The 23,918-nt window shown below is 61.7% G+C and overlaps 3 protein-coding genes across 3 annotated transcripts; all 3 read left to right on the forward strand.

Moving 5' to 3' along the window:
- The first annotated feature begins 654 nt into the window (after positions 1-654).
- Positions 655-6,673, forward strand: CHLRE_14g628100v5 (uncharacterized protein). Its single transcript, XM_043070328.1, has 10 exons — positions 655-846; positions 1,168-1,357; positions 1,431-1,533; positions 1,637-1,871; positions 2,156-2,525; positions 2,862-3,100; positions 3,299-3,641; positions 4,067-4,179; positions 4,455-4,490; positions 4,749-6,673. The coding sequence occupies exons 2-10, from the start codon at positions 1,177-1,179 to the stop codon at positions 4,767-4,769; spliced, it is 1,641 nt and encodes a 546-aa protein (XP_042917001.1). The 5' UTR covers positions 655-846; positions 1,168-1,176; the 3' UTR covers positions 4,770-6,673.
- A 558-nt stretch (positions 6,674-7,231) lies between these two features.
- CHLRE_14g628150v5 (uncharacterized protein) lies at positions 7,232-12,587 on the forward strand. The gene is made up of 12 exons (XM_043070329.1): positions 7,232-7,563; positions 7,726-7,767; positions 8,031-8,042; positions 8,221-8,415; positions 9,147-9,268; positions 9,487-9,654; positions 9,973-9,998; positions 10,410-10,575; positions 10,722-10,883; positions 10,990-11,073; positions 11,214-11,318; positions 11,481-12,587. Exons 1-12 carry the CDS (start codon positions 7,374-7,376, stop codon positions 11,880-11,882), a joined length of 1,674 nt encoding a protein of 557 aa, XP_042917002.1. The 5' UTR covers positions 7,232-7,373; the 3' UTR covers positions 11,883-12,587.
- Positions 12,588-13,241: 654 nt separating this feature from the next.
- Positions 13,242-23,792, forward strand: CHLRE_14g628200v5 (uncharacterized protein). Its single transcript, XM_043070330.1, has 20 exons — positions 13,242-13,836; positions 13,896-14,038; positions 14,186-14,321; positions 14,491-14,665; positions 14,857-15,083; positions 15,312-15,552; positions 15,749-15,843; positions 16,145-16,609; positions 16,850-16,927; positions 17,288-18,017; positions 18,290-18,433; positions 18,785-18,803; positions 19,038-19,230; positions 19,508-19,679; positions 19,935-20,033; positions 20,284-20,333; positions 20,473-20,618; positions 20,780-20,886; positions 21,133-21,191; positions 21,396-23,792. Exons 1-20 carry the CDS (start codon positions 13,699-13,701, stop codon positions 21,672-21,674), a joined length of 3,696 nt encoding a protein of 1,231 aa, XP_042917003.1. The 5' UTR covers positions 13,242-13,698; the 3' UTR covers positions 21,675-23,792.
- The last annotated feature ends 126 nt before the right edge of the window (positions 23,793-23,918 follow it).

Here is a 23,918-nt window from a genome sequence, read left to right on the forward strand (position 1 = left end):
TGCGCCCTAAGGACCGAGTGCGGTTAGCGGAGTGTTTGCTGGCGAGTCGCGCTGGCGCTGGCGCTGCAGACGCAGGGTACAGGAGGGTACATCGAGTGCTGTCCTGCTGCGGACGCGCACGCGTGCGGGCGGACACGGGCGTTGCTGTAGACAAGGGGGGGGGCGGGGCGGGGCTGGCGGATTATGCGCCCGAGCCCATCGGGCGGGAACAGGCACATGTGTGCAGGTATGCGCGCCGGTGCTCCTGGGCGTCCGAAACGACGGGCTCACGGGCATTCGCCGGCCCAGGACATTAGAACCGTGTCTGGTGCGTGGCCGTGTTGTTCTGAGTTGCAGGTTACACACGGCTACGGATGGTATGTATATGCATGTTTCAGGGACGGGCAACGGGCCAGGTGATAATACTGGCAGGGTTTGGCACCTCCAACTGTCACAGAGGGCTCGGCCTGGCCAAAACCTCGCGCAGACGGGTTTCACGGTACATCACGCCACCCCGCGGCTCTCGACGCACTGCATAAGCGCATTGTTTTATGTACTGCGCTGGCACCAGCAGTGCAGAGTTCTGTGCAATTCGCCCGTGGGTGGTTGGCCGATTACCCAATAGGTGTGCAATGCAAAAAGCTAGCCCCGCCGCAGAGCAGTAATAGCCTGACCGTAGAGGAGTAGGTCCGCATAGATAGACAATTGTCATAGCATTCTGCAAGGCCTACTAACGTAAAGAGAGCGGCCTGCTCAAAACGCGGCAAAGCCGCGGTGGGACTGGAGCTGCTCCAGGTTTAGCATAGTGGAAGGCGAGTGCGAGAGGAGCAAGTGGAAGCGTAAACTTCTTGAGGGCGGGTTGGACAGGTGCGACGATTAGCCGCTCGCCCAGCCGGGCTGGTATTCGGCGCGCTGTTGCGCAGTGTGGCTGTACTATGCCGCGAAGTAGAAAGCGTCTGCCTTCTAGTCCCATGCTGGTTGGGCGGGGTGCGGTCCACTCTCGCTGGCGGCCCTCTCATGCAGTTGGGCCGGTATTCGACCTGGAAGCATTTCACATAGATAAAATATTGGGGCAAATTGCACTTTGGATAGGCGGCAGGAGGTATGCAGAGCTTGGAGGTAATTGCGGGAGAAGGGCGGGGTTGATGACCGACAGTGCGGTGCTGACGGGCTCACATGTCCCCACAGAAGAGAGAAATGGCTGAGGAGACAGCAAACGAGCACGGGTTCATCGAGACGGCCCCGGACGGAGTGCCGTCCGTGCCCAAGTCAACTGTGCTGCGTCTTCGCGGGCTGCCCTTCAGCGCTGGCGAGGACGACGTGCGGCAGTTCTTTGCGGACTTTGAAGTCGCCACGGTTGTGATTGGCAAGCGGGCTGGTGAGTTGGTCGCGAGCGAAGGGCTTGGGATTTGTCAAGATCACTCCTAATGGCCGGCCGCGGCACTTCGCAGGCCGCTCGACGGGCGAGGGCTACGTGCAGCTGGATTCGGTGGCGGCAGCCGCCGACGCTATCGCTAAGCTCCATCGCCAGACGCTGGGCCACCGTTATATCGAGTAAGCGGGCCAGCTTGTTTAGTTCCGTTGACACGCACCGCCATCTTCCACCCCTCCTCACCACCTTTACGCCTCTCACGCCGTTTCTTCGTGCTTCGCATAGGGTGTTCGAGTCAACGGAGGCTGACCTGGCCACAGCGAAGAGCCTCAGCGTGGACCGCATGCGGGGCTTTGTGATCCGGTGCCGGGGCTTGCCCTACACCTCCACGGCACAGGACGTTCTGAACTTCTTTGGCGCCGACGTGCCGATCGTTCGCGGCATCGAGGGCGTGGTGTTCACCTACGCCCCCGACGGCCGACCCACGGGCGAGGCTTTTGTGGAGCTGCAGACGGAGGAGGTGGGCGGCGGGGGTACCTGACGATGGGCAGGCGGACGGGCAGCCAGACGAGAGAGTCATCGGCCGCTGACCCTCGTCTGCCTGACACTCTGTTATTGCAGCCTGAAGCCCTCATGTTCCCATACACAAGCGTGTGCCAGCACCAGCCCTGCCTTTTCTGCTCCTTCACGTTTCCTGTGTCCCGTCACCACTCACTAACAACCACCTAACCACCTCACACGACACCTGACACAAGACGACACACAGGCCCAGCGTGTGCCCTTCCCTTGTGATCCCTATCACAGGCCCAGCGCGAAGCGCTGAAGAAGCACAAGGAGAGCCTGGGCTCGCGTTACATCGAGCTGTTCGTGAGCACCAAAGTGGACATGATCCAGGCGATCCAGCAGAACCGCATGGTGCTGGGCTACTCCAACCGCAAGCGCTGGCTGCAGCAGCAGGGCATCAACATGGGCCCCCACGGCGGCGGCCCCAACGGCCACCACGGCGGCGGCGGCCACATGCCCGGCCCGCACGGCGGCGGCGGCTACGGTGGCGGCGGCGGCGGCCATGGCAGCTACGGCGGCGGCCCGCACGGCGGCGGCGGCGGCGCTCGTGGCGGCCGCCACCAGCAGCAACACTATGGCAACATGGATGACGTCACGGACATGATGGCGGGTACGTGCGTGATGGGGTCGCTTGGGTGCCGGGCGGGGTCGGTTGGGTGCGTGGCTTGCGGGGTGGAATGAGCTGGGCTGGGTGGGGTGTCGTGGTTGCGGGGTGAGTTGACGGGCACGGGCTCCGGATGGAGCGCGTTGCGTGTGGTGGTTTGGGTAGGGTGTGCTGGGTGCGCGCGGTGAACGGCAACGAGCAGCACCCCCACACCTTCCGTCAGCATCCACACGCACCGAGCCGGCACCCAACCGCCACCCAACCGCCACCCAACCGCCACCCAACCGCCACCCAACCGCCCATGCAATCCCACTCGGCCAGCTTGCTTGCTTGCGCGCGCAGGCTTCAACATGGGCGGGCACGTGCAGATGATTGGCCCCGGCGGCCAAATGCTGCCGCCCGGCACCTACCAGCTGGAGGTCACACGTGACGGCAAGCAGCGCTTCAATGGCGGCGGCGGCGGCGGCGGGTATCCGGGCGGCGGGCGTGGCGGGCGTGGCGGGCGCGGCGGCCCTGGCGGGCCGTACGGCGGCGGCCGCGGTGGCGGCATGATGATGGGCGGGGGCCGCGGCATGGGCCAGGTGTGTGTTTGTGTTGTGGGGTGCGGGTGCGGGTGCGGGTACACGCGACGGGAACGGAAACAGGGAATGATACATCGCCTGAAGGCCGCGGCGGGGCAGGGGCAGGGGCACGGCACCGTCAAGCATCCTAGGTCCGTCTGATGTTGGTGATACACCATGCATCCACGCCGTGACATGCCCGCCCGCTTTGATACGCAGGGCTACCAGTCCCGGCCCCCGCCGTCGGGCGGCGTGGCGCCTCCCATGCCTCCCCTGCCGCCGGCCGCGCGGCAGACGGCGCAGGTCGTACCTGTGGCCGGCGGCAATGCCGCGGGCAGCTCCGGCGCGGGTGGCGAGGGCCAGGGTCAGGGCCAGCAGCAGCAGGCGGCGCCGGGCCAGCAGCAGCAGCACCAGCAGCAGCAGCAGCAGTACATGCCGTACGAGCAGCAGCAGTGGGCGCAGATGGTGCCTCCGCCGCCGGGCGGCGGCGGCGCGGGTCAGCCGGCTCCGGGTCTGTATGGGTCGGCGGGCGGTGCGGGCCAGCAGGCGCCCGGCATTCAGGGTGCGTGTGTGTGTGTGTGTGTGTGTGTGTGTGTGTGTGTGTGTGTTTGTGTGTGTTTGCTGGGGGGCGGGGGCATTGGGTTGTGTTGTGGGTGTGGGTGTGGCAGGAGTGCCGGGTCGGGCTGGGCGCCGCATGCGTGCGCACGCGGGTGTGGGTGAGGGACATGCGAGGGACACGATTTGAGCTGGTGGCGGTCGTTGCGCCTTGACTGTTGTCGGCCCTGCCAGATATGCCGTCATATCGCGGCCCGCGTCATCGGCCGTCCGTGTCAGTACCGATACGCAGTGCGCGCACGCGCGTTTCATTGTTCCCTGTCTGCCCTTTTCACACCAGCGCACACATACACACACACACATACACACACACACCTCATCCGTGTGCCTTGCTCTTCTAATACACATGCGTATACACACACACACACGCAGGCGTGGCGCCCGGCTCCTACACGCTGACCAACGTAATGCAGGTGCCGGGTGCGGCGGGCGGCGGCGGCGGCTACCCGGGCGAGTATCAGCAGCAGCAGGTCCACTCCCTGCAGGTGCGTGTGTGTTTGTGTTTGTCTGTGTATGCGTGTGCGTGGTGCAGGGTTGCCTGTTGTAATCGAGATCGACGGGAGTCGTGTTGGGGCACGGTGCAAAGGGCGCAAAAGTTGCTGTGCGTCTGCGCAATGGCGGTACTGCCGCCTGCCTGCGGCTAACCCTTGTAATCCTGCCAGACGTCCACTTACGTGAGCGTGCCTAGCCCCGCCCTAACGGCGTCCCTAACCCCGCCCTGGCCCATGCGTACCCCATGCTGCCCACTCGTACGGCACAGGGTCTGGATGGCGGCGCGGCGGCGGCTGGGCTGCAGGTGGGTTCGGTTCCACGGCGCCTGTGCTTGGGGAAAGTGGTTAACGGGGTTGTTGGGGCCGCGGTTGGGCAATGTGGGCTGCGGCGGGGGCATGGATCTTGTTGTATCCACGAGGGGGTGCCAGTGTGTTTGAAGCGATGGAGGGCCGGTCTGTGACCCTGACGCGGGCAGCCCTACAAACAAAATTTCGCGTCACAGAACGTGCCACAAGCCCGTGCCGTACGGTAACCCTCTACTACGGCCTGCTTCCCCACGCAGGCCACCTGGGGCCCGCGCTAAGTGCTGACCGCCGGAATCCGGAGTCCGAGCAAGAGGCGAGGCACCAGGGCAACACACCGGGAGCGGCCTGTCAAGCGGGCGCGAGCGGGCGCGCGCGAGCGCTGTGGTATGGCCGCGAGGCGGCGGCGCCGCTCGCGGACAACAATGCATGCGTGCGGTACGTATGGTGGTGATGTGGTGGCGGCGATTGCTAGCAGCATAGCGATCGGGACTGGCGGAACGTCGGGCCGTGGGATTGCGAGGCCTCGCGACCTGGGCGCCTTGCAACGCGGCCTATCGGTACTGGGCGTGCTGGTGCGGGAGCAAAAGCTGAGCGTTGCGGCGGGAAGAAGCAAAGGGCTCTCTGATTGACGGACCCTACCTCGCGCCCAAAGAGTATGCGCGCCAAGACTGCGTCCCAACAGCCGTGCATATGGTTTCGAATTTCCAGATGTCTAATGCTTCGTAATGGAGTGTTAGGTGTGCAGAGCGCGAGGGTGTGGGCGTGGAAGGGGCTGCCTTTGGTCATAATAGAAACGTTCAGACCTGCGCAGTGGCTGGCAGCGCGCCTACCGTATTGATCGGCTGCATCTGTTTCTGGCGGGTGATACCACGTAGTAGAGTGTGTGCGTAACCTGAGTGCATGTCCGCGTATCTGATTAAGGGCTACCAGGGAACATACGAAGGGATGACTCTGATGCGCTGTGGGGAAATGTCCAAAGCAAGCTTTATGTACTACTGGGGTTGGCACATGCAGGCTGGTCGACAGACTCAATAAGAGTACGAAACACCGGCAAGGGGTATCACGGCCGAGGGGTTCGCTCGGGTGTCACAAGTGCCGCTTACCGGCCGAAAGGCTCGGTCAGGCAGGGCGCCTTCTGGCCGTGGCACCTTGCTCATTTTGTTTCTGCAGGGTGTTCTTGGGTCGTGGTTTGTATGAGGGGGTTTGTTTACCGTTTACATGCACACGGGACGTCTGTCGCCAGGCCTTACATGCCGGGGGTGCGGGATGCAAAACAATATCTCGTGAGAGCTGGACATTGGGAGTAGGGGATCGCGATGGAGGAGCACGCCGTCTGCAAGGTGACGCACACGCAAATTGTGTGGGGGAGCTGGCCGGGCGCACGGGTAGTAAGTCATCGTGGGGTCTAGGGTGCTGGTGTTCGAAACGGGGCCACGGGCGTGTCACGTCTGCAGGGTGTCGAGGAGCTGTGCTTGGAGAGCTGTTGCTTTCGCGACGACCCATCCTAGCCAAAGCGAATCCGCCGTCGCTTGGCCGCCCGCACAGGCTGCACAGTCCCCTGCGCTTTGAACCTCAACCCAATGCGCGCCTGGCGCGGGCGGCCCCTGCCGGCCGCGAATGCACTGCGCACGCCGCCACCAACACACATGGTTGTCGTAAGGGCACGTGCAGGGTGTGGCTCCGGTTTGATGTGAATGTCTTGGTTAGTTTCTGTTTTTTTTGGACGAATGGATCCTCCGCTATTCACTGCTCAAGCCTGTGGGAGCGACTGGTGCATGCAGCATGGGAGACTGGGGAAACGTGGCGTGGGTCGGTGGTGGTGAAGCATTGTTGATTGCATCAAATGCTGCTGGCCAGATTTAGTCGTGCATGCACAGGCGGCGGCAGGGAGCGGCGGCAGGCGTCGATTGGGCTGTGAGGAGGCGGAGGAAGCGTACGGTAATGTCATGATAGATTCCGGGTCATAGCCGCTGGCAAAACAGGGAAAGGCATGACCGAAGGGACTGGCTGGCTGGAAAGAAAGGCTGTACGGTAGGCAGGGTGTTTTAGCGGCTTCGCGCGGTGGCGGTTGGGATTTCTCACCGGGCGTGGGAACCGGGCATGTCAGTGCGCGGGGCATACGCCCTCACACGCTGCGTGCCACGGCACGCGGCAGCGCCCTGCACTGTAACGCAGATCGCCATTCTCATGCTTTTCCGCGTCACTTAGTTGCATGGGAACTGGGGTGGACTGTCTGCGTCTGGGCCTCTGGGGATACGTGACATATTCTCGGGACGCCGCCACCCTGCCAAAAATAAGTAATTGGCGGTTCTAGGATAGCTCCGACGAACGCCCAACAAACTCCCTCAGAGTTGGGCCGGTAGCTGGCTTCTGCTGCGCGCCAGGGCTGGACGTGTACGGCAGCCGACGCGAGGTGTCTGCGCGAGTGGGAGCGGGTAGTTGCGGGGGCGGACGGCTGGGAAGCTGCGACTGGGAGCTGCGGTCGGGCGCACATGGCTGGCTGTTGGCGCGCGTCGCGGCTGGGGGTGGGCAGTTGCGTGCGGCGCCGGCTCGGGAAAAGATGCGTGCCGCGCTGGCTGGTGTAAGGCTCAGCAGAGGGAAACGCGGGGAAATCAACCACAATCAACCACAATCCGTTACAGCCACAGCAGCAGCTGCGACATGTCCGGCATGGGCACCAGCCTCGGCGAACAGTGTTACATCGCCAGCCCTCACTCAGCACATTATAAATCATGCAAGTGGCAACTTTGCCGACTTTGCCAATTAGTCGCCAACCACTTTGCAAGCCCCTGGGTGCACATTATTCTCAGCATTGGTAATCCCGCTTTCTGCAGTTTGTGAGCACACTCGCACCCAACACCGCAACGCGAAGGACGAGCAGCATGTTCAGCGTAAAGGAGGTGGCTACGGCTTTCAACGCTGCCGCGAAGGCGCTTGGCGTGGACGGGCGCGAGCTCGACGTTTTGCTGGCCTCCCTGATATCATTGTCGGAGGAGGAACTCGCCTTCTTTCCGATAGGCGCTAACAACAAGGCAATCATCCAGTTCGTGCGGTCTCTTTCAAAAAGCAAGGGTAGGAGATGGTGCCGCTTTTAAACTACTGCCCTTCCAATCTCGTTGCGACGCCCGCATGCGTTTGATGGAAATGCTCGCGGGCTCTGTGCGTTGCTCCGTGCCGTGCGCAGCGGCACGCCTTTGCTAACTTGCAACGCCCCCGGCCGCTCGCACATTGTAGGCGCCGCGGCTGGCCTGGGCAAGGAGAGCGCGCCAGGAGCCGGTGAGATTTGGGGCGAGGCCCCGGACGCGGTGCGGCATCGGCCCGCGGGTGGTCGCGAAGGAGGGGTGGATGGGGCCATGGAAAGGGTGAAAATCCGGAGGGGTGGGGCCGGAAAACACTCGTCGTTCTTCGTCACCGGCCAGCCCATCATCGCAGACCAGCGTTGGTCAGCAGCAATTTACATGCAGTTCTGGTTCGGGCCTGCCGTGGCCACCCACCCTGTGTCCCTGTGCCCTGCCCCCTTCGTCCCATCCTGTGCCCAGGTGGAGGCGGAGGTGCGACGGCAATGACTGGTACTCTTTGTCAGTTGGCCAAACAAATACGCTTAGGTGCCCATAAGTCGCGTTGCGATCACAGCCATGCACTACGTATGTGTCTGTTGATTTGCTCAAGGTATCCCGGCTATCCGCCGCATCCCACTACACACTATCCACCCTCTCTCTGCTTCTTCAGGATACAGCAGCCTGAAGGCGACACGTATGATGAAGGCGCTGCACAGCATGCAGGAGCTGCCGGGGCCTGGTGAGGTGCTGAAGCTGGACGTCTCCTTCCTCCTCCACCCCGAGTACGACTCCGTGTTTGTCCGGGAGTGCTACCCGCGGCTTTTCGACGCCCTTGTGCGCCACCCCAAGCCCAGGAAGTACATCGGTAGGTGGCCTGCGCTTGCGCTTGCGTACAGAGGAGCGCAGTCGGCTCGCGACCCATCGAACCGTAAGGGGAGCACCCAGTCATCTGATTTACACCCTGATGCATGCGTTAATGAAAATGATGGTATGATGGTCCGGCCCAGGAACTTTTGGTGTTGTGCCAGAAGAAGGCCTGCGACCCCTTAAACGAAGCTGTATCCGCTTATTGTTATTTTATCGATATCCAGAGACATGCCCAGAAATACGTTACCCCACTTTAGGGGGCGGGAGGGTTGTATTTCAGGGTTGGGTGGGGGGAGCGCCCTGTCTCCACCTGCTACGGATGGAGTGCAACGCGTCGCGGGCCAGGTCCTTAACCACTTGGAGGTCGCGCATAGAGATGGCCAAGGCGCAGGCAGCGTGCAACCGCCGCCAGCACGTAAGCGGAACGGCAGGCTTGGTAGGGAACAACCAGGACTAAACCGGTTACTGCATGCCAAATATGTCATGTGTACTTTGAAGGCGTGTCTTGAGCTCTTTAAGATGGAGGCTTATTACCCATACCGGGAACATTTATGTATGAGCACTCAACATGTGGAAAGAGCGGGTCTCCTACCCCTGCACTATTACTTCACGAGTCTATTGAACCCAACAACCCCTCACCCTCACCGCCAGCCCCTCCCTCCCCCCCACCCCTCATGCCCCCACCCCACCCCACTCACCCCCCACCCCTCATGCCCCCACCTCTCACAGTCACGGGGACGCCGGGCATCGGCGTAACCTGGTTCTCCTACTACCTGCTGGCCCGGCTCGTGAACAGCACGGCGCCGCCACCCTTCATTGTGTGGGAGCACATGACGAAACCGGGCATGGCGGTGAGATTATTGGCGCTCGACTTCTTCCGCAATCCTAGGCTAGGTAGGCTAGGCGGCATCGCAAGCTCGCAGGCGCTTGTTCAGCCACGCCATCTGGCGCTGCTGGGGTCCCTCAGAGGAGGCAGTCGCCAAATTATTCGCGTGTTACGTACGTGAGGTGGTAAGCCGTACGTATTGACTCGTGATGCGGGCGCTGCTTCTCTAAATCGCTTTCGCAGTGGTGCTACACGCACAAGACACGCGAGGTGGTGATTGGGGAGCGCACGAGCTTTGATGATGAGCTCGACAACCCCGCCACCTGGTACATCGCCGACGGTGTACCGCCGCAACTCGACTGCCTGGCGCGCATTGTGCTGCTGACACCGCCCGAGCGTAAGATATTTAAGGTCAGAACACGTGGACAGCAGCATTGGGGTGCGTAAACCCTCCATGTTCCCCAACCCATCGGAACTCTGCGCATGCTAGAGGCAGCCCCGTGAAAGCGCTCAGGGGCAGGCGCGGGTGGGGAGCACTCCCACGCTAGAGGCCGCCCTGAGCAGGGGTGGGGTGGGGGAAGCAGTGCCCATACTTGGGGTCCCGCCGAGCATGCAGTGTTGCTTGACGGCACTTGTGGACGTTGCCGAGCTCCGCATTGAGGCCCAATTGTGTTATTGCAGGAGATGCGCAAGGAGGCTGCGGAGATGCTGTACATGCCGGTCTAGCAGCTGGACGAGTTGCTCGCGTGCCGAAGGTGTGTAGAGTCGCAATGTTCTGACGTGCACGGGCAGGTCCCTGCAACCTGACGTCTCGTAGGCTCGCACACAAAATAAATGAGTGTGTAAATTAGGGTGCACTGCAGTCGTGCAGTCTCAGCAGTGCTTACAGCCAGGGCAGTCAGAGTGGCTGGCGTTCCGATGGCTCAGTGGCGTCACGAAGGCATGGGTTAGAAGCTTGATTATTGCTCCTCCCTATTGCACTCAATTTCTCGAGCACCGACAACCCATGCCAGCGCCACGCCGCCCCACGCCACGTGCCACTCACCTCACACGGACGCACGCATGCATGATGCTAGTCTAGGGCATCAACGATGAAGATAGCAGCACTGTACGTACCTGAGAGGCATGCCCGTGCCCACGCCCACGGGCCCGTGCCCAAACCGCAGCCTGCTGTACGGCACCGTGGACGAGGCCCTTGTCAAGGAGCTGTACCGGCACTACGGCGGCGTCGCGAATTTTGTGCTGCGAAGCCCGGAACAGAAACCCGACGAAGGACTGGACGACCTGCTGGAGGTGCTGCGCGACGCGGTTGCCGGCTGCAACGCTGCGCAGGTGATGATACCGTATTCTAGGCTGAGATGGCATACATGTGTCCTTGACTGGCTTGTTGCCCGCGCTCTTGCTCATGGGCTGTGCTGTCTTTGCCCTCCTCTATCCTTCATCCACCTGTGTACTTCTTGCTTTGCTCGTGCAAACAGATGCGAAGCTCGATTGGCTCGATCAGTACGGGGCCGGAGGCCAACCACAGCCTGTTGCACATCGTGGCTGACGAAACCTTCCGGATGCAGCACCTCGTGTTCGCCAGCCAGTGGGTGGCGGATGAGTTCGCAAAGAAGGCGATGAAGAGCGATGAGCTGCGGGTAGGTCAGCAGTTATTACGTGTGGGGTCTTGCCTGGTGCTAGGTTTTGAGTAGCAAGGTGTGCACCGTGGGGCACTCCCACCATCTCCGGCTTTCCCAACTGCAGGAGTTGATCAGCCTGCTGAGCTCGGCGTCGGGTCCAGTCCGAAGCTCTCTCTACCAGGCCATTATGCACGCCGCGCTGCCCGAGGTGTGGAGATGGTTGCGCGTGTCTTGAGCCCAGCGTGTAGATTTTATGTGGCTCAAGACATGGTGGCCAGGACGTGGCGTCGAGGGTACCTACTGTGTACCCGTTGTTTGTACTTACCAATGTGCACCTGTATGTTGCAGGGCGGCTCCTTCACTGTTGCGCCGATTGACGGCGAGACGTTGGAGCGGCGGGGTAAGGAGGAGGTACGGGTACTCGGCCGCGGCGCGATTACAAAGGCCTTCAAGGTGGGTCCTGTGTAAGGCGCGGCTGACGGCACAACGCGGCTTCAGCGGGCCAGCCTCGGGATGGGATTCCCAACCGCCTTTTTGCTCCGATGCCGTGTTCCGATGCCGCGTTATGACGACATGTTCCAATGCCATGTTATGTGGCCGTGTTACTCGTTGCAGGACCTGCAGAAGGCCGCCACAGAACACGTCTACAACAGGCCGCTCAGCCCCACATTCACGACGGTGGATGCGTTCGAGCGCGGCGAGAAAACGTGCGACTTCTTCCAGGTGACTGTGGGCAGCAGCAAGGAGCTGGAATCCCTCGAGCTGGATAGCTTGCTCAACGACGTGCAGCTGCCGGAGGGCGTGACGCCTCGTCTGCACTTTGTGGTGCCGAAGGATCGTTATGCGAACTTCAAACTGAAGGCCGGGAAGAAGAACTGGCCACCGAAACCGCAGTCGCCGGCGTTCCGCATGAAGCTGTACATCATGAAGGGCGTGTACGCGCGTCTGCAGGTGTGCGCCCGGTCCCTGCACGCGGGCTGCCCCATGGCTGGTGGCGGCCGGCGGCTGTGGCTCTGACCGTGCTCGTACGATGTGGCGTGGGCTGTGCGGCTGCTGGCCTGCGCACTGTGGTGTGCAGCGTGCGGGAATGTCGTGTGACGGATGTTGCCTCGTCTTGAACATGCAATAAACCGTAATATAAGGCGTTGCTCACGGTTGGGCGAGAGCTCTGGGGTCCTCTGTACCTCTCTGGACAGCTCTGGATGCGCGTGTAGCCCTCTGATGCCGGGGGTTATGGGGGAGCGCAGGGCCCCACCTTGTGCAATTGTGGTCTGACGGGCTGCGTTCCCACGATGGGCATGTGCTGCTCAGCCCGGGGGTGAGTCGGAGCTGGTGTTGGGGGTGAGTCGGAGCTGTCCTATGATATACTTAAAAGGGTTTGAGGGGGATGACAGTGCGCGGCTGCCGCCGCCGCCACCGCCGGAGCAGCAGGCGTAGGAGCGGCCCAGCGTGGCAGTGATGGCGGCCGCAGCGACCTGGCTAGCCTGGCGGCTGTGGGGCAGGGGCAAGTGAAGCTGGCGGTGTCGCGCATCGACATCGTAGGGCCGGGTCTGGGCGTTGAGGGCGTGTGCTGCTAGGCGGCTCTCAGCCGCTGTCCGCCGAAGCTGGTGCAGGCGCGGTGCCCGTGATGAACATGTCGCAGTGCTTCAGGCACCGGAGAAATCCCCTTCTTATTGATAGACGTATTTATATATCCTGCTGTGGCTGTAACGGATTGTGATTGATTTCCCCACGTTTCCCTCTGCTGGGCCTTACACCAGCCAGCGCGGCACGCATCTTTTCCCGAGCCGGCGCCGCACGCAACTGCCCGCCCCCAGCCGCGCCGCGCGCCAACAGCCAGCCACGTGCGCCCCATCGCAGCTCCCAGTCACAGCTTCCCAGCCGTCCGCCCACGCAACTACCCGCTCCCACGCACTCGCGTGGGACACCCAACTCGCGTCGGCTGCCATATACGTTCAGCCCTGGCGCGCAGCAGAAGCCAGCTACCGGCCCAACTGGACCCCCTCCACGCATGCGACTGGAGGGGGTTGAATTCCGGCCAGTCTGTCTAGGTTGGGCCTAGCGGATCCCTGTTCGAGACGGGGCAGAGCCCGTACTGACTCCTAGTTAGTGTCCGGCGTCTATGCACGGACTATCATTCCTCTTTAGCCGCCTTCACGTCCATCGTCCTTCGCCGGCGCCTCCCGCCGCTTCCGCACAGCAGGTAAGCTCCTTCGGGGCTTGAGTATCACTCCGTCACAGCATACGTCACAGCATACATACGTACACACACGAACACACGTGCAAGCGTGCGGTAACACACACGAACACACGTGCAAGCGTGTGGTAATCAGTGTCGGTGAATGGACCCTGTAGGTCAGGTACATAGCTCAATCTAATATCTGCTAACCACAAAGCCTGTGAAAGTGCGATTTAGGCCCAAAGCGCCCCGTTGGAGACTGGCCTTGCCTAGAGTCGGGATCGCGAGCAGTCCCCGGTTTTATAGAAAAATGTCATCATACCCCATCCAGGAAACCCCCAGAGAACCCCTTCCCGTCCCTGAGCGCAGTGAACACCTTAGCTACCACCGGGGGGTTATGGCGTCCCAGCTCCGGACAACCTGCGCGTCACGGAAACATGCTGCCAAAGGCCATCCAAACTTTTAGCGCTCGGCTCGCTGACCTCTATCCCCATAGCAATATCCATGCTAGCCATGTCGGCCAGCAACGGAAACCGAGAGCGCGCCGAGAATCGGGCGTGGTCATCACGCCGTTCTCACAGTAAAATTAGGCGCCTCTCGTCCCAGACGTCCCCATAATTACTATGCTATAGAACACATGTAATCATACCAAACATGGGACTCTTCTCTTGTTTCAACGTGGCGTCGTCCAGCGACCAGCGGTCCAGGGCTGGCGAGCAGGCTTTCCCATTGCAGCCGCCCTCAGCTGGCCCAACTGTGGTTGAGGCATGCGAGAAATCAAACTCTAAGGCGGTAAGTGCTGCGCCGGCGCGGGAGTCTTGCGCAACAACATTCACTCGCTCTTGCCACAGGCTGAGCGCGCTGCCAACGCTCTGGTCGGAATCCTTCCAATGCTGGGCTCATTATCGTCTAGTGCTGCGGAGATGGGATTTGCATCAAGCCTGAAGTCCGGCACGGAATTGCTAGTGTCAGCCTTCGATTGCCAGCAAGCCAGGTGCGTTACCCGTCAACCCAGGGCAATGCATTGATTTGGTGGAACTCAGCTCGCCTGGCAAAAGGTCCTGTCCGCGGGCATCCCCGTGGGCAGGGTTTCAGCTCTCGTCTCTTTGCGGCTAACAATTCTGTTACATGCCCCATGCAGTGTATACTTGCTGAACGAGGGCCAGCAGGCATATTTGATCGCGTCCAGCGGCGTGGACATGGAGTTTCGCGACGGCACATACCTGCCCTCCCCAGTAGTCGGCGATGTCGCTGATGCACTCATCGCAGCACAACAGGTAAAAGGATTCATAGGGCAGCAGGGCGGAACTGGATTTGACGTCCAGGTCGCGTGACAAATTGCGCCTGCTTACACGCCCCGAATTCGGCAAGTCCGGAAACGAGCCGCCCAGTCGCCACCCAAAAACCCCGCGCATCGCTCCAACCAACTCTCTCGCTGCTGCTTAGGAGACGCCTGAGTGCATGGTCCACTACGCTACACTGCCCGAGGGCACTGCGGCTGAATCCGACCTTCCGGAGGAGTGGCAGCTACTGTCGGAGCGGCACGGCTGCCGCCACTTCGCAGCAGTGGGAATCAGCGCCTCGGGCCACATGCTGGGCGTGCTATCGCTCGCTGCCAAAGGTGTGGTGTTGGAATCAAACTCGCTGTCACGCATGACCAGCCCGCACATGCGTGCCCCCGGTGACGCATCATCCCGGACGACTTTTAACCAATCTGGTCCCCAGCCCCAAAGTCCCGCATTTGGCTCCCATATGCGTAACCTGGCTCCCCTCGCCCCGGCCCTTTTAAACGGCCACGTTACAATGCTACAGGCCCTTCTCGCCCCATCACGTGGAACCAGGGCGCGCTGTACGCTGTGGCCGCATTGCTGGCGGTGCAGGTCAAGCAGGCTGCCATTCTGGCCAACGCTCTGCCCGCGCTACACGCCGCCAATACCATTAGTCAGGTTGTGCAAGCTCTGGGCGTGGCGGCGGCGGAGACGGCCGGGGCGGCGGCCCACACGCAGGGCGTGGTGCGCGTGGCGTTTGTGAACGTGTCGGTGAGTAACCGTAGATGGGTTGGATGGACAGTTGGACAGCACTCCCGACCACCACAGCCAGATGCTTTACACCTGGCCGTGCATCTGGGGTACTGAAACTCTGGCCGAGCGTGACGCAGTGTACGTCCGCTGGTGACCTTTTACCGCGAGATCTTCGACGCTGTTGTCGTTTCATCTCCCTTCGCACCCCACCCCCGCCGTGCCGCTACCCCGGTTTTACACCTTTAGGAGCTGGACGGCGACGCAGCTGCCGTGTTCCCCATCGAAGTCAGCAATGGACTTAACACGGGCGGTGACCGGCCCTTGTCGACGGCACACAACACATTGATGTCGCTGCGCGTCCGTCGCGCCTCCTGCGACCTGATCATGTCGCCGGACCGGTCGATGGTGTCAGCCGCCGTGGCGGCGGCGCGGCTGGGGCCCAACCTGGACGATGTTTCGAACAACGGCCGTTACAAGAACTCGACCGGTGCGTCTGGAGTTGCCTGTAATGCGCCGTTAGTAATCGAACGTGGTTGATTACTGGGCCGGTGGAGTGGTGGCTCAGAAGCGCGCAGCCTCGATGCCCCATTGATTGCCCCGCCCATACCCAAACCTAGTGCACACGCATACGGCTGCCTTGTAAACTGCCGTAATTTGCTTCTTCGCAACCTATTGCATTGCAGACGGCTCTCGGCCATCCAGCCTCGGCTTTGCAGGTCTGTCTGCGAACTCCCAGACCGGCGCACGTCGCATTGCGTCGTTTGTGGGCATTGACAAGGTACGCGACCGAGCAGCGCCTAGAGCGTTCTTGCGGTGCCTGGGGTAATTGGTCAAGTATCCTGCATAACGTTACTGGACAAGTGGCCGTGAGCTGGTCAGGATGCCGTGCCCGGTAGATGAAGACTCTGCCACCGCTTTCTTGTGGGGTGCCTGTACGGCAACGCCACGCGGCCATGCAGGCGCCGTGCCAGCGCGCGTTGATTGCCGTACATGCACCCACTCAACCACCTAACCGCCTCCCATTGCTCCCATTGCTCCCATGGCCGCCTGCCTGCCGGGCCCCTGCCTGCATCCTGCAGGGCGTGGCCACCTGCCAGGGCCACACGCTGGCTCTGGCCGGCACGCTGCTGTCAGAGGCCCTGTCCAAGGGCGCAGCGGGGCTGTGTGTGGACGACTGCGCGGCGCACGTGCAGGACACCAAGTCCTACCCGCGTGACCTGGTGCTGTCACGCCACGCGCTCATGCCGCTGTCGCTCGCGCTCGCCACCTCCAGCAGCTCCGTAGCGACCAGCGGCGAGACCAGCGGCGCCTACAGCAGTGCCACATCCGGCGGCGTGGGCAAGGGCGGCAGCGGCGGCGGCTTGACGAACAACCCTTCGGTGTCGAGCGGCGGCGGCGCCGGCCAGGGCTCGCTGACGGGGCAGGGGCAGGCGATGGCTGCCGGGGCGCGTAAGCCGCTCATCGCGCTCTACGCCACCTTTGGACAGACGCTGCCTCGCGGGCTGCTGCAGGCGGTGGTGCGGAACCTGCGCGAGCTACTGCTGGTGGGTTGGCGGTTGGTTGGTTGGCGGGTGGTTGGCGGGTGGGCAGCGAGCGGTAGATGTATGTACCTGAGTCGCCCCGGGCCCCCGGCACAGGCGCAAACGCGTGCCGTACACATCAAGACAGTAGGTCCCCGGCGGCCCTGTCCCGCTGGGTTGTGTGTGCTTTGTGTCGGACGGCGCGCCTGACGCATGGCCTGTGTTGTTCTCTAACGCTCGTCCGTGCCTTTTGTGGTGTTGCAGGTGGTCGCGCCCATCGTCATGGTCAAGGCCAATGGCCCCCTCGCGGCGGAGTGGGAGTGCCTCAACACTGAGCTTCGGGTGAGGCGGCGGCGCACACCGACACACGGGCGGCACACATAGCCCACACCATGTTGCACGTACGGGTGCTGAAACGATGGAATGCATGTATGTGTTGAACACGCGGCACGTTGCAGCACGTCGTACTATTGCCGTACCAGCCCACTTGCTTGCCCTGCACGCTGTGTGTTGCCCACACGCATGCAAAAGCCTACCCATACATGCCCACCTTCCGACCTACTCAGTCACGCACAGCACGCGCCCCTGACCTGCCCCTTCAATCTTTTGCTCCGCCCCGCCGCCCCGCTCCTCTCCACGCCGCTCCGCTCCACTCCATGCCCGCTTCCTTTACCCGCCCTCTTCTTTTGCGTCGCGTCACAGAACGTGAACCTGCGCAAGAAGGGCGGCGACAGCTGCGGGCAGCACGTCGCCGTCGTCTGCCCCGACGACGTCCTTGTGGCTGAGGGCGAGGAGGAGGACGGCGCCGCCTACAACGAGCAGCTCGACGTGGACGCTGACGGCGCCGCCCACAACCCCAACGTTCGCGCTGACATAACCGGCGCGGCCGCAGTGGTCGGCTACGCAAGGGGCGGCGGACCCGGCAGCGCCGCTGCCGATACTGGCGGGGGTGGCGGCCAGCAGGGCGTCGGCTTGTCGCCCTTTGTCGCAACGGCGACGCCCGGGCTCGCTGTCGGCGCTGCTCGCGGCGGCGGCGCGCTCAGCGCGGCAGCGGCGCGGTTTGCCCGGCTTTCCGTGGGCGAGGCGCTCGGCAGCGCCGCCGCCGCCGGCAGCGCTGGCACTCGCTCGCCGCGCGCCAACACTTTGAAGCGCTTGTTCGGACTCAACAACTCGGGTTCGATGCAGCCCGGCGACAGCGTCCTGCCAAGCGCCGGCTCGGAGGGCGCTGCGCTGGACGGCGGCCGGCTCGGCGGCGGCGCAGGCGTCGTCTCGGGACTGGTGCAGGCGGGAAGCAGTGGTGTGGAGGATGGAAGCGGTGGTGTGAACAGTGGCGGCGGCGGTGCCAAGGTGGCGGTGCGCAACAGGCGGCTGTCGTGTCTGATGCGGACGCGGAGCCTGTCATTTCGCCTGGTGGCGGCGCAAAGCCCTCGTGGTGAGGCCGCACGAGTTGATTTGGGTCAGGCCGCCGGCTGTCGCTCGGCGCTGGCATTACCTTGTGGTGTGTGGATTTGTGGATTTGTGGATTGTGGACTGGGAATACTTGGATGGTGGGAGGTTCTGGGGTGGGGCCCTCCATGCTGCACGCCGCCGCGCTGGCGCCGTGCATGTTCCACTTGTATAGCTAAGCCTTGGTTTGTCGACAGAGTTTGCATTACGTTAAACTGTGAAACTCAAAACCACCTGCTGCATTGATGCAAACCTCAGGAGCATCGAAGCTGGCGCCCATCATCTCCATCATGCATGAGCGGCTCAAGGCGGCGCAGGCGGTGCAGATCACGAACGGCCGCTCCGTCAACCGCCAGTCTGACCTGGAGTCGCTCAAGCTGCTGCAGGAGGTCGGCAAGGGAGGTGAGGCGACGAGGCGCACGGGCGGGACAGGGGGGGGGGAGCCGTTCATGTGCAAGACGGAGCGATGAAATCACAAAGCAAGAAACAAGTGCCGACGTCCGGCGGGAACATGGGCTGCTATACCGCTAAGGGAAGAGGGGATGGGAGCGAGGGGCGAGGGACGAGGGGATGGGAGCGAGGGGCGAGGGACGAGGGGATGGGAGCGAGGGGCGTGGGAAGAGGTGAGGGGCGGGGGGTGGGGAGCAGGGGGCGAAGGCCCATGTGCAAGGGCAGGCCGCAATCTAATCATTGGCCAAGCCCTTATGCTAACTCATTCCTCCTTGGGTTCCACTTTGTTTAAAAACGCCGCAGGTTACGGAACGGTCTACAGGTGCGTGTTACGTGACGCACTTGCTGTTGCAGTCGCAGAGGCATCTGCATCAGGGCCTGATAGTCGCCTGGCACGAGCGCGTTTCCATGCTACACTCACCTGCGACAACGGTGCAAACGCGCGCACATTTCCATAACATACTTCTTACAAACAACAATGAGAAACGGCTGACGCCCCATCACTTTTGTTTTACGCTGCCTGCTGCTGACAACCATGCCTGCTTGCAATCTGCAGGGCCACGTACCACGGGTCGGAGGTGGCTGTCAAGGTCATCCACGAGGCAACCATCCACGCCGCCGCGGCCGCCAAGAGCGGCAAACCCGGCTCCACAGCCAGCGAGGCCGCTGTGGCGCTGCACAAGCAGAACCTGCACGATGCCATCGAGCTGGTGGCCTCGGTGTCCATCAGCCACCCCAACATCGTGCAGGTGCGTTCGTTGGAAAGGTAGTGAGGCAGTAGTCCGTGTGTGTGTGTGTGTGTGTGTGTGTGTGTGTGTGTGTGTGTGTGTGTGTGTGCGCGCGCGTGGGAAGGACGGAGGCGGCAGTACGTTGGTGTGTGCTTCCGTGTGCGTGTAAGTAACGGCGCGGATGCGTGCATGCGTGCGCAATCGGAAGACGCCGGCCCACATGCCTTTCCCCTCCTCCTTTTCTAACCTGTCAGACCGTCACCGCACGTGCCCTGCTGGCGCTCCTGCCCGCACGCAGGTGCTCACGTTCTTCATGGACTGCCGGCTGCACGTGCCCTCGATGCAACACGGCGACGGCAATGAGCTGGACAGCCTGATGGACACGGCCGACACGGACCCCGCCGCCATGCCGCGGCTGATGCACATGCCCTCGCTGCTCGAGTCGCCCGCGCCGGGGCAGGAGGTGTCGGGTGCGTGGCGTGGCGTGTAGGGCGGGTGGGCGGGCGGGCGTGTAGGGCGTGTAGGGCGGGCGGGCGTGTAGGGCGTGTAGGGCGGGCGGGCGGGCGGGCGGGCAGGTGGGCGGGCGGGCGGGCGGGCGTGTAGGGGGGGAGCGCGGTGAGTGGGCGTGGAGGTGTCTCCGCCGGCGCTGCAGCTTTATTTGATAGGGGTAGCAGGAGTACTTTATACGCTCTTCACCACTTGTTCATCGCAATCCTTGCAAACAGGTGCGTCATCGATGGCGCTGGTGATGGAGTACTGCGACGCGGGCAGCCTGTGCGAGGCCATCATGGACCGCGTCTTCTTTCGCCAGCTCAAGCCCACGGGTGAGCAAGTGCTCTGGTGACTCCCCCGGGTAGACGACGGCACTGTTGGTGCTTTGGTTCTGGGCAGCGCGCTAGCATGCGATCATGCACGCTGCGACAGACACACCTTAACTCGTAGCAAATGTAGAACGAAAGCATTAGGGGGTTTCTGTTGTTGTGTTGGTTCTTCAGCAGTGGTAGCATCTGATGTCGATCTGCACGACAGTACGCCTGATGTACCTGACTGTGCATGTGCTGCATCCGATGACAGATCCGGATGACGCCCGCCGTGGCAAGCCGGTTCTGGCCATCTGCCTGCGGGTAAGCACTGGCGCGGCGTGTGCTCTCCCTATCTTGGGTTGCCCGCACAGCTGAACTTGATTGTGTGCTCACGACTCGTGCTTTTGATGACCGTACGTAAGCTTACGTATGCGCCGCACTACGCTCCTCTCCGCCACAGTCGGTGTACGCAACGCTTCTGGAGGTGGCGCTGGCGCTGCGGCACATGCACTCGCTGCACCTGGTGCACTGCGACCTCAAGCCGCAGAACGTGCTGCTCAAGTCCAACCCGCGCGACTCCCGCGGCTTCACAGCCAAGCTGTCCGAGTGAGTGCTGCGGCCGTGTGCGGTGACCTGTGCTTTTGTCCCTAACCCGTTTCGTCCCCTTCGCCACTTCGCGGAACCAATAATGCCACCCGTATTCGCTTACTTGGCACGTGTCAGCACACCCAAACCATCAACGTAACCGTAACCCCAACCTCCTGCAGTTTCGGTCTGGCCAAGACCATGGCGCACGACGACAACGGACAGCTGGTGATTGACGAAGCTGTGGCCAGCGGCACAATCACACACGTGGCGCCGGAGGTGTTCCTAGGTGCGTGTTTGTCAGGACGCCGGCTGGGGGTTCACGTTACTGCTTACCGCTGGCATGTGATTGCCCAGCCGTACCGTGTGCAGCTGTATCTGGCCTGTGGGTGATAAGATTACGGTGCCACGTCGGCTGCTGGGCCAGGGAGACAAAGTTGCATTATTCCTGGCATGAAGCAGTGTCGCGTCTTGCTGAATGAATGCACTTTGCACATGCCGCCATGCTGCTTTTGGTTTTTGGGTGGGTCTGCAGGCAAGCAGTCGGTGGGCGCGGCTGTGGACATCTACGCGTTTGGTGTGCTGATGCACCAGGTACGGACGGAGCGCCTCCTTCGTTGACGCATTGCCGCGCTCCGTGTGTTTCTGCTCTTTCCTTCTCATGCAAGCAATGCACGCATGCTCCTAGTCGCAATAATGCTTGGCTACCCCTTGCAGAAGCAGCAATGATACTGCTCTTGCCTGCTACGCCTACGTAGCTCCAACAACCCCTCTGCCCTGCTGCTGCACCTGCCACAGGTGCTTTGCGGCGTCAGGCTGTACGAGGGCTTGACGGCGCAACAGATCGCAAACGCGGTCGCGCACGACGGCATGCGGCCCCGGCTGCCGTCGTGGGTGCCCTCCAACTACCGCGCGCTCGCCGAGCGCTGCTGGCACGCGCTGCCCGGCGCCCGGCCCACTGCCGACGAGCTGGTGCGACAGCTGGAGCGCCTGGGCGCGGGGGGGAATTCCTCAACCTCTACATCGTCGCATGCTAACCAGCGGCCGAGGTCCGGCTACAGCCAATATGCGGCATAAAGACCCTGGCAGCTTTTAATACTGTACGCATGTGTACGGGCCCCGGAGAATAATCAGCAGAGATTGGAATTTAATAAGCCGGCCTGGAAGCAGCAAGCAAGGATTGTTCTTTTGTTATTTAGGGCGGTCACCGCACTGCTGTCCATTGTCCTGGCGCTAAACGGGAGTACTGATGACCACACACTTCATCCGACAATATTCTGCTGAGGGATTCTGGTTCCTGTCATGGAACCCAGGGGGTGCATAGATGTCAAACAGCGCTTGGGATGGAACACGGCACACGATGGCTGCATCGTAAATTTGGGGGTAATGTTACTTGCCATCTTCGTTGGTTGGTTGCGGGAGGGCTGGAGGTGCTCGCAATCCTTGCCCATGTGTATCGTACGGTGTTGCATGCTTGGAGCGCATGCGGACGCAAGGCGTACCACACGGCGGGATGTTGCCATTAGAACTGAGGATTTTGCAGTCAGCAGTGGCACTTGATTACAACATGGCAGTGTTTGTTTGATATGGTGCTCTGTTCACAGCTGCCGCCAAAGGTGCGGGCGTGTGAAGCTTGGTGGCTATTTCATGGGCATGCCTGCTTTGTGCTAGTACTGGGGACTAACCGTACATCCCGGGAGGATAAGTTCTTTGCGCTTCTTCATAAGGTGTGCGTGCTCAAGCACTTCTGAGTGTGCGTGCGAGTGAATTTCGGTGTCTTTTATGCACGCAGGCGCTCATCCAATAGCGGCTGGAGATGTTACCGAGGGGTGATTAGCTTCCATCCATGCACACATGCACGAAACACAATGTGCAAGCATGCATGGAAGTACACGGGTTGGGAAGTAGGATCAATGGGTGGGCAGGCCACAACGTAATGTATGTAGCAAGGGGCTTGAGGATAAGGGTAAACTTGACCTCGTGGTGAGGCTTGTTCTTGGTGTGCTGATACGGGTGTAGGTTGTCCTGCGGAACCTGTTTTGTTTGGCTGCAACGTGTGATTGCTTGGCTAAGCGCCCAGTCGCTGCCCGAATCATCAGAAGGCAAGCTGTCCACTGCAATACGTTGGAGCTTCAACAGCAGTGTTGCGCATCGAGGCACGCATTATACTATTCTTCTTATATGAGGACGGATGATACCTGGACTGCAACGTGCGTGAGGCGTTCGTGAACGAATGTATTCCATTTGCAGCTCCGCGGGGAACTGACTACGGCGCTTCTGGCCACCCCCGGAGCCTGGTACCCTAGGTGTTCATGTGTGGAGGCAGGTGAACGGTAGGGGTCACACGTTCGGAGGCAGGTGGATGGTAGGGGTCGCGTCACACGTTCGCGACCCCCACGGCGTCAGGTGGTAAGGGCATAGGGCCATCAGCCGGCCACCAGCTCCGTGTGACTAACCCAGGTATCACACTACTGCCTGATTGAAGGGGTCGCGTGACAGAGGCTGTCGCGAGGCTAGCGTTTCCTTCAGGCGGCGGTGCTGATGGGGCTGAATGCGTGATCTCAATCAAGCCACGTAGTACCGTGCGTGACGTGTGCACTACCGTATGTATACGGACCTGGATCTGCGCACTGACCGTACCACGAGCGGCTCGGCGGTACACCGGTCTGGTTGTCGCTGTTCTTGGTGTAGACCAAACACATTATTGCTTCGTGCGGGAACGCGGCGAGTGCGATAGGGCCTCGGATGCCCCCCGTCGGCTGGACAAGGACAGTCCGCTGGCGAGGATGGGCTGTAGCCGAACGTGTCGTCACCTAATTGCCAATCCAGACTTCTGCCTTTATTAATCCAGAATTCCAGATTTGCCAGGCAAAGCGCCACGGACGGCACTGCGCACGCCTGCGCTGGGGACTTGCCGCGCGTTAACAGGGCGTATTGAGCGACTGTGTGCTTGACTGTGTGGATGTGCGATGGGACAGGGTTTAGGCAGGTGGGCGAGGTCCCGTAGGGTGCAGCTGACGCCCATACCCCAAGCAGACAGCAAACAATTGGCAGCGGCAGAGCAGAAGTGCATGGCTGGTCGAACGCCAGAGTTACTGTACCGACAAGTTGCTGGCTGGCTGGAAATTTGCTGATGCGTATTCCCCACGCTCGACTGTGGGGAACTGGGGATGTGTAATGTAAGCGGGCATTGCCATCGACGATGATGGGCATGGGGGGCGGGGGCACCTGCAGTCCACACGCCCACTGCGCTGTGCGGGTGCCCACCAAAGACAGATGCGACTCATATTAGTAAAGAAGATGCGCATTGGAGAAGGCAGC

Source organism: Chlamydomonas reinhardtii, chromosome 14 (genome assembly GCF_000002595.2).
Source record: "Chlamydomonas reinhardtii strain CC-503 cw92 mt+ chromosome 14, whole genome shotgun sequence".
Classification (NCBI taxonomy): domain Eukaryota; kingdom Viridiplantae; phylum Chlorophyta; class Chlorophyceae; order Chlamydomonadales; family Chlamydomonadaceae; genus Chlamydomonas; species Chlamydomonas reinhardtii.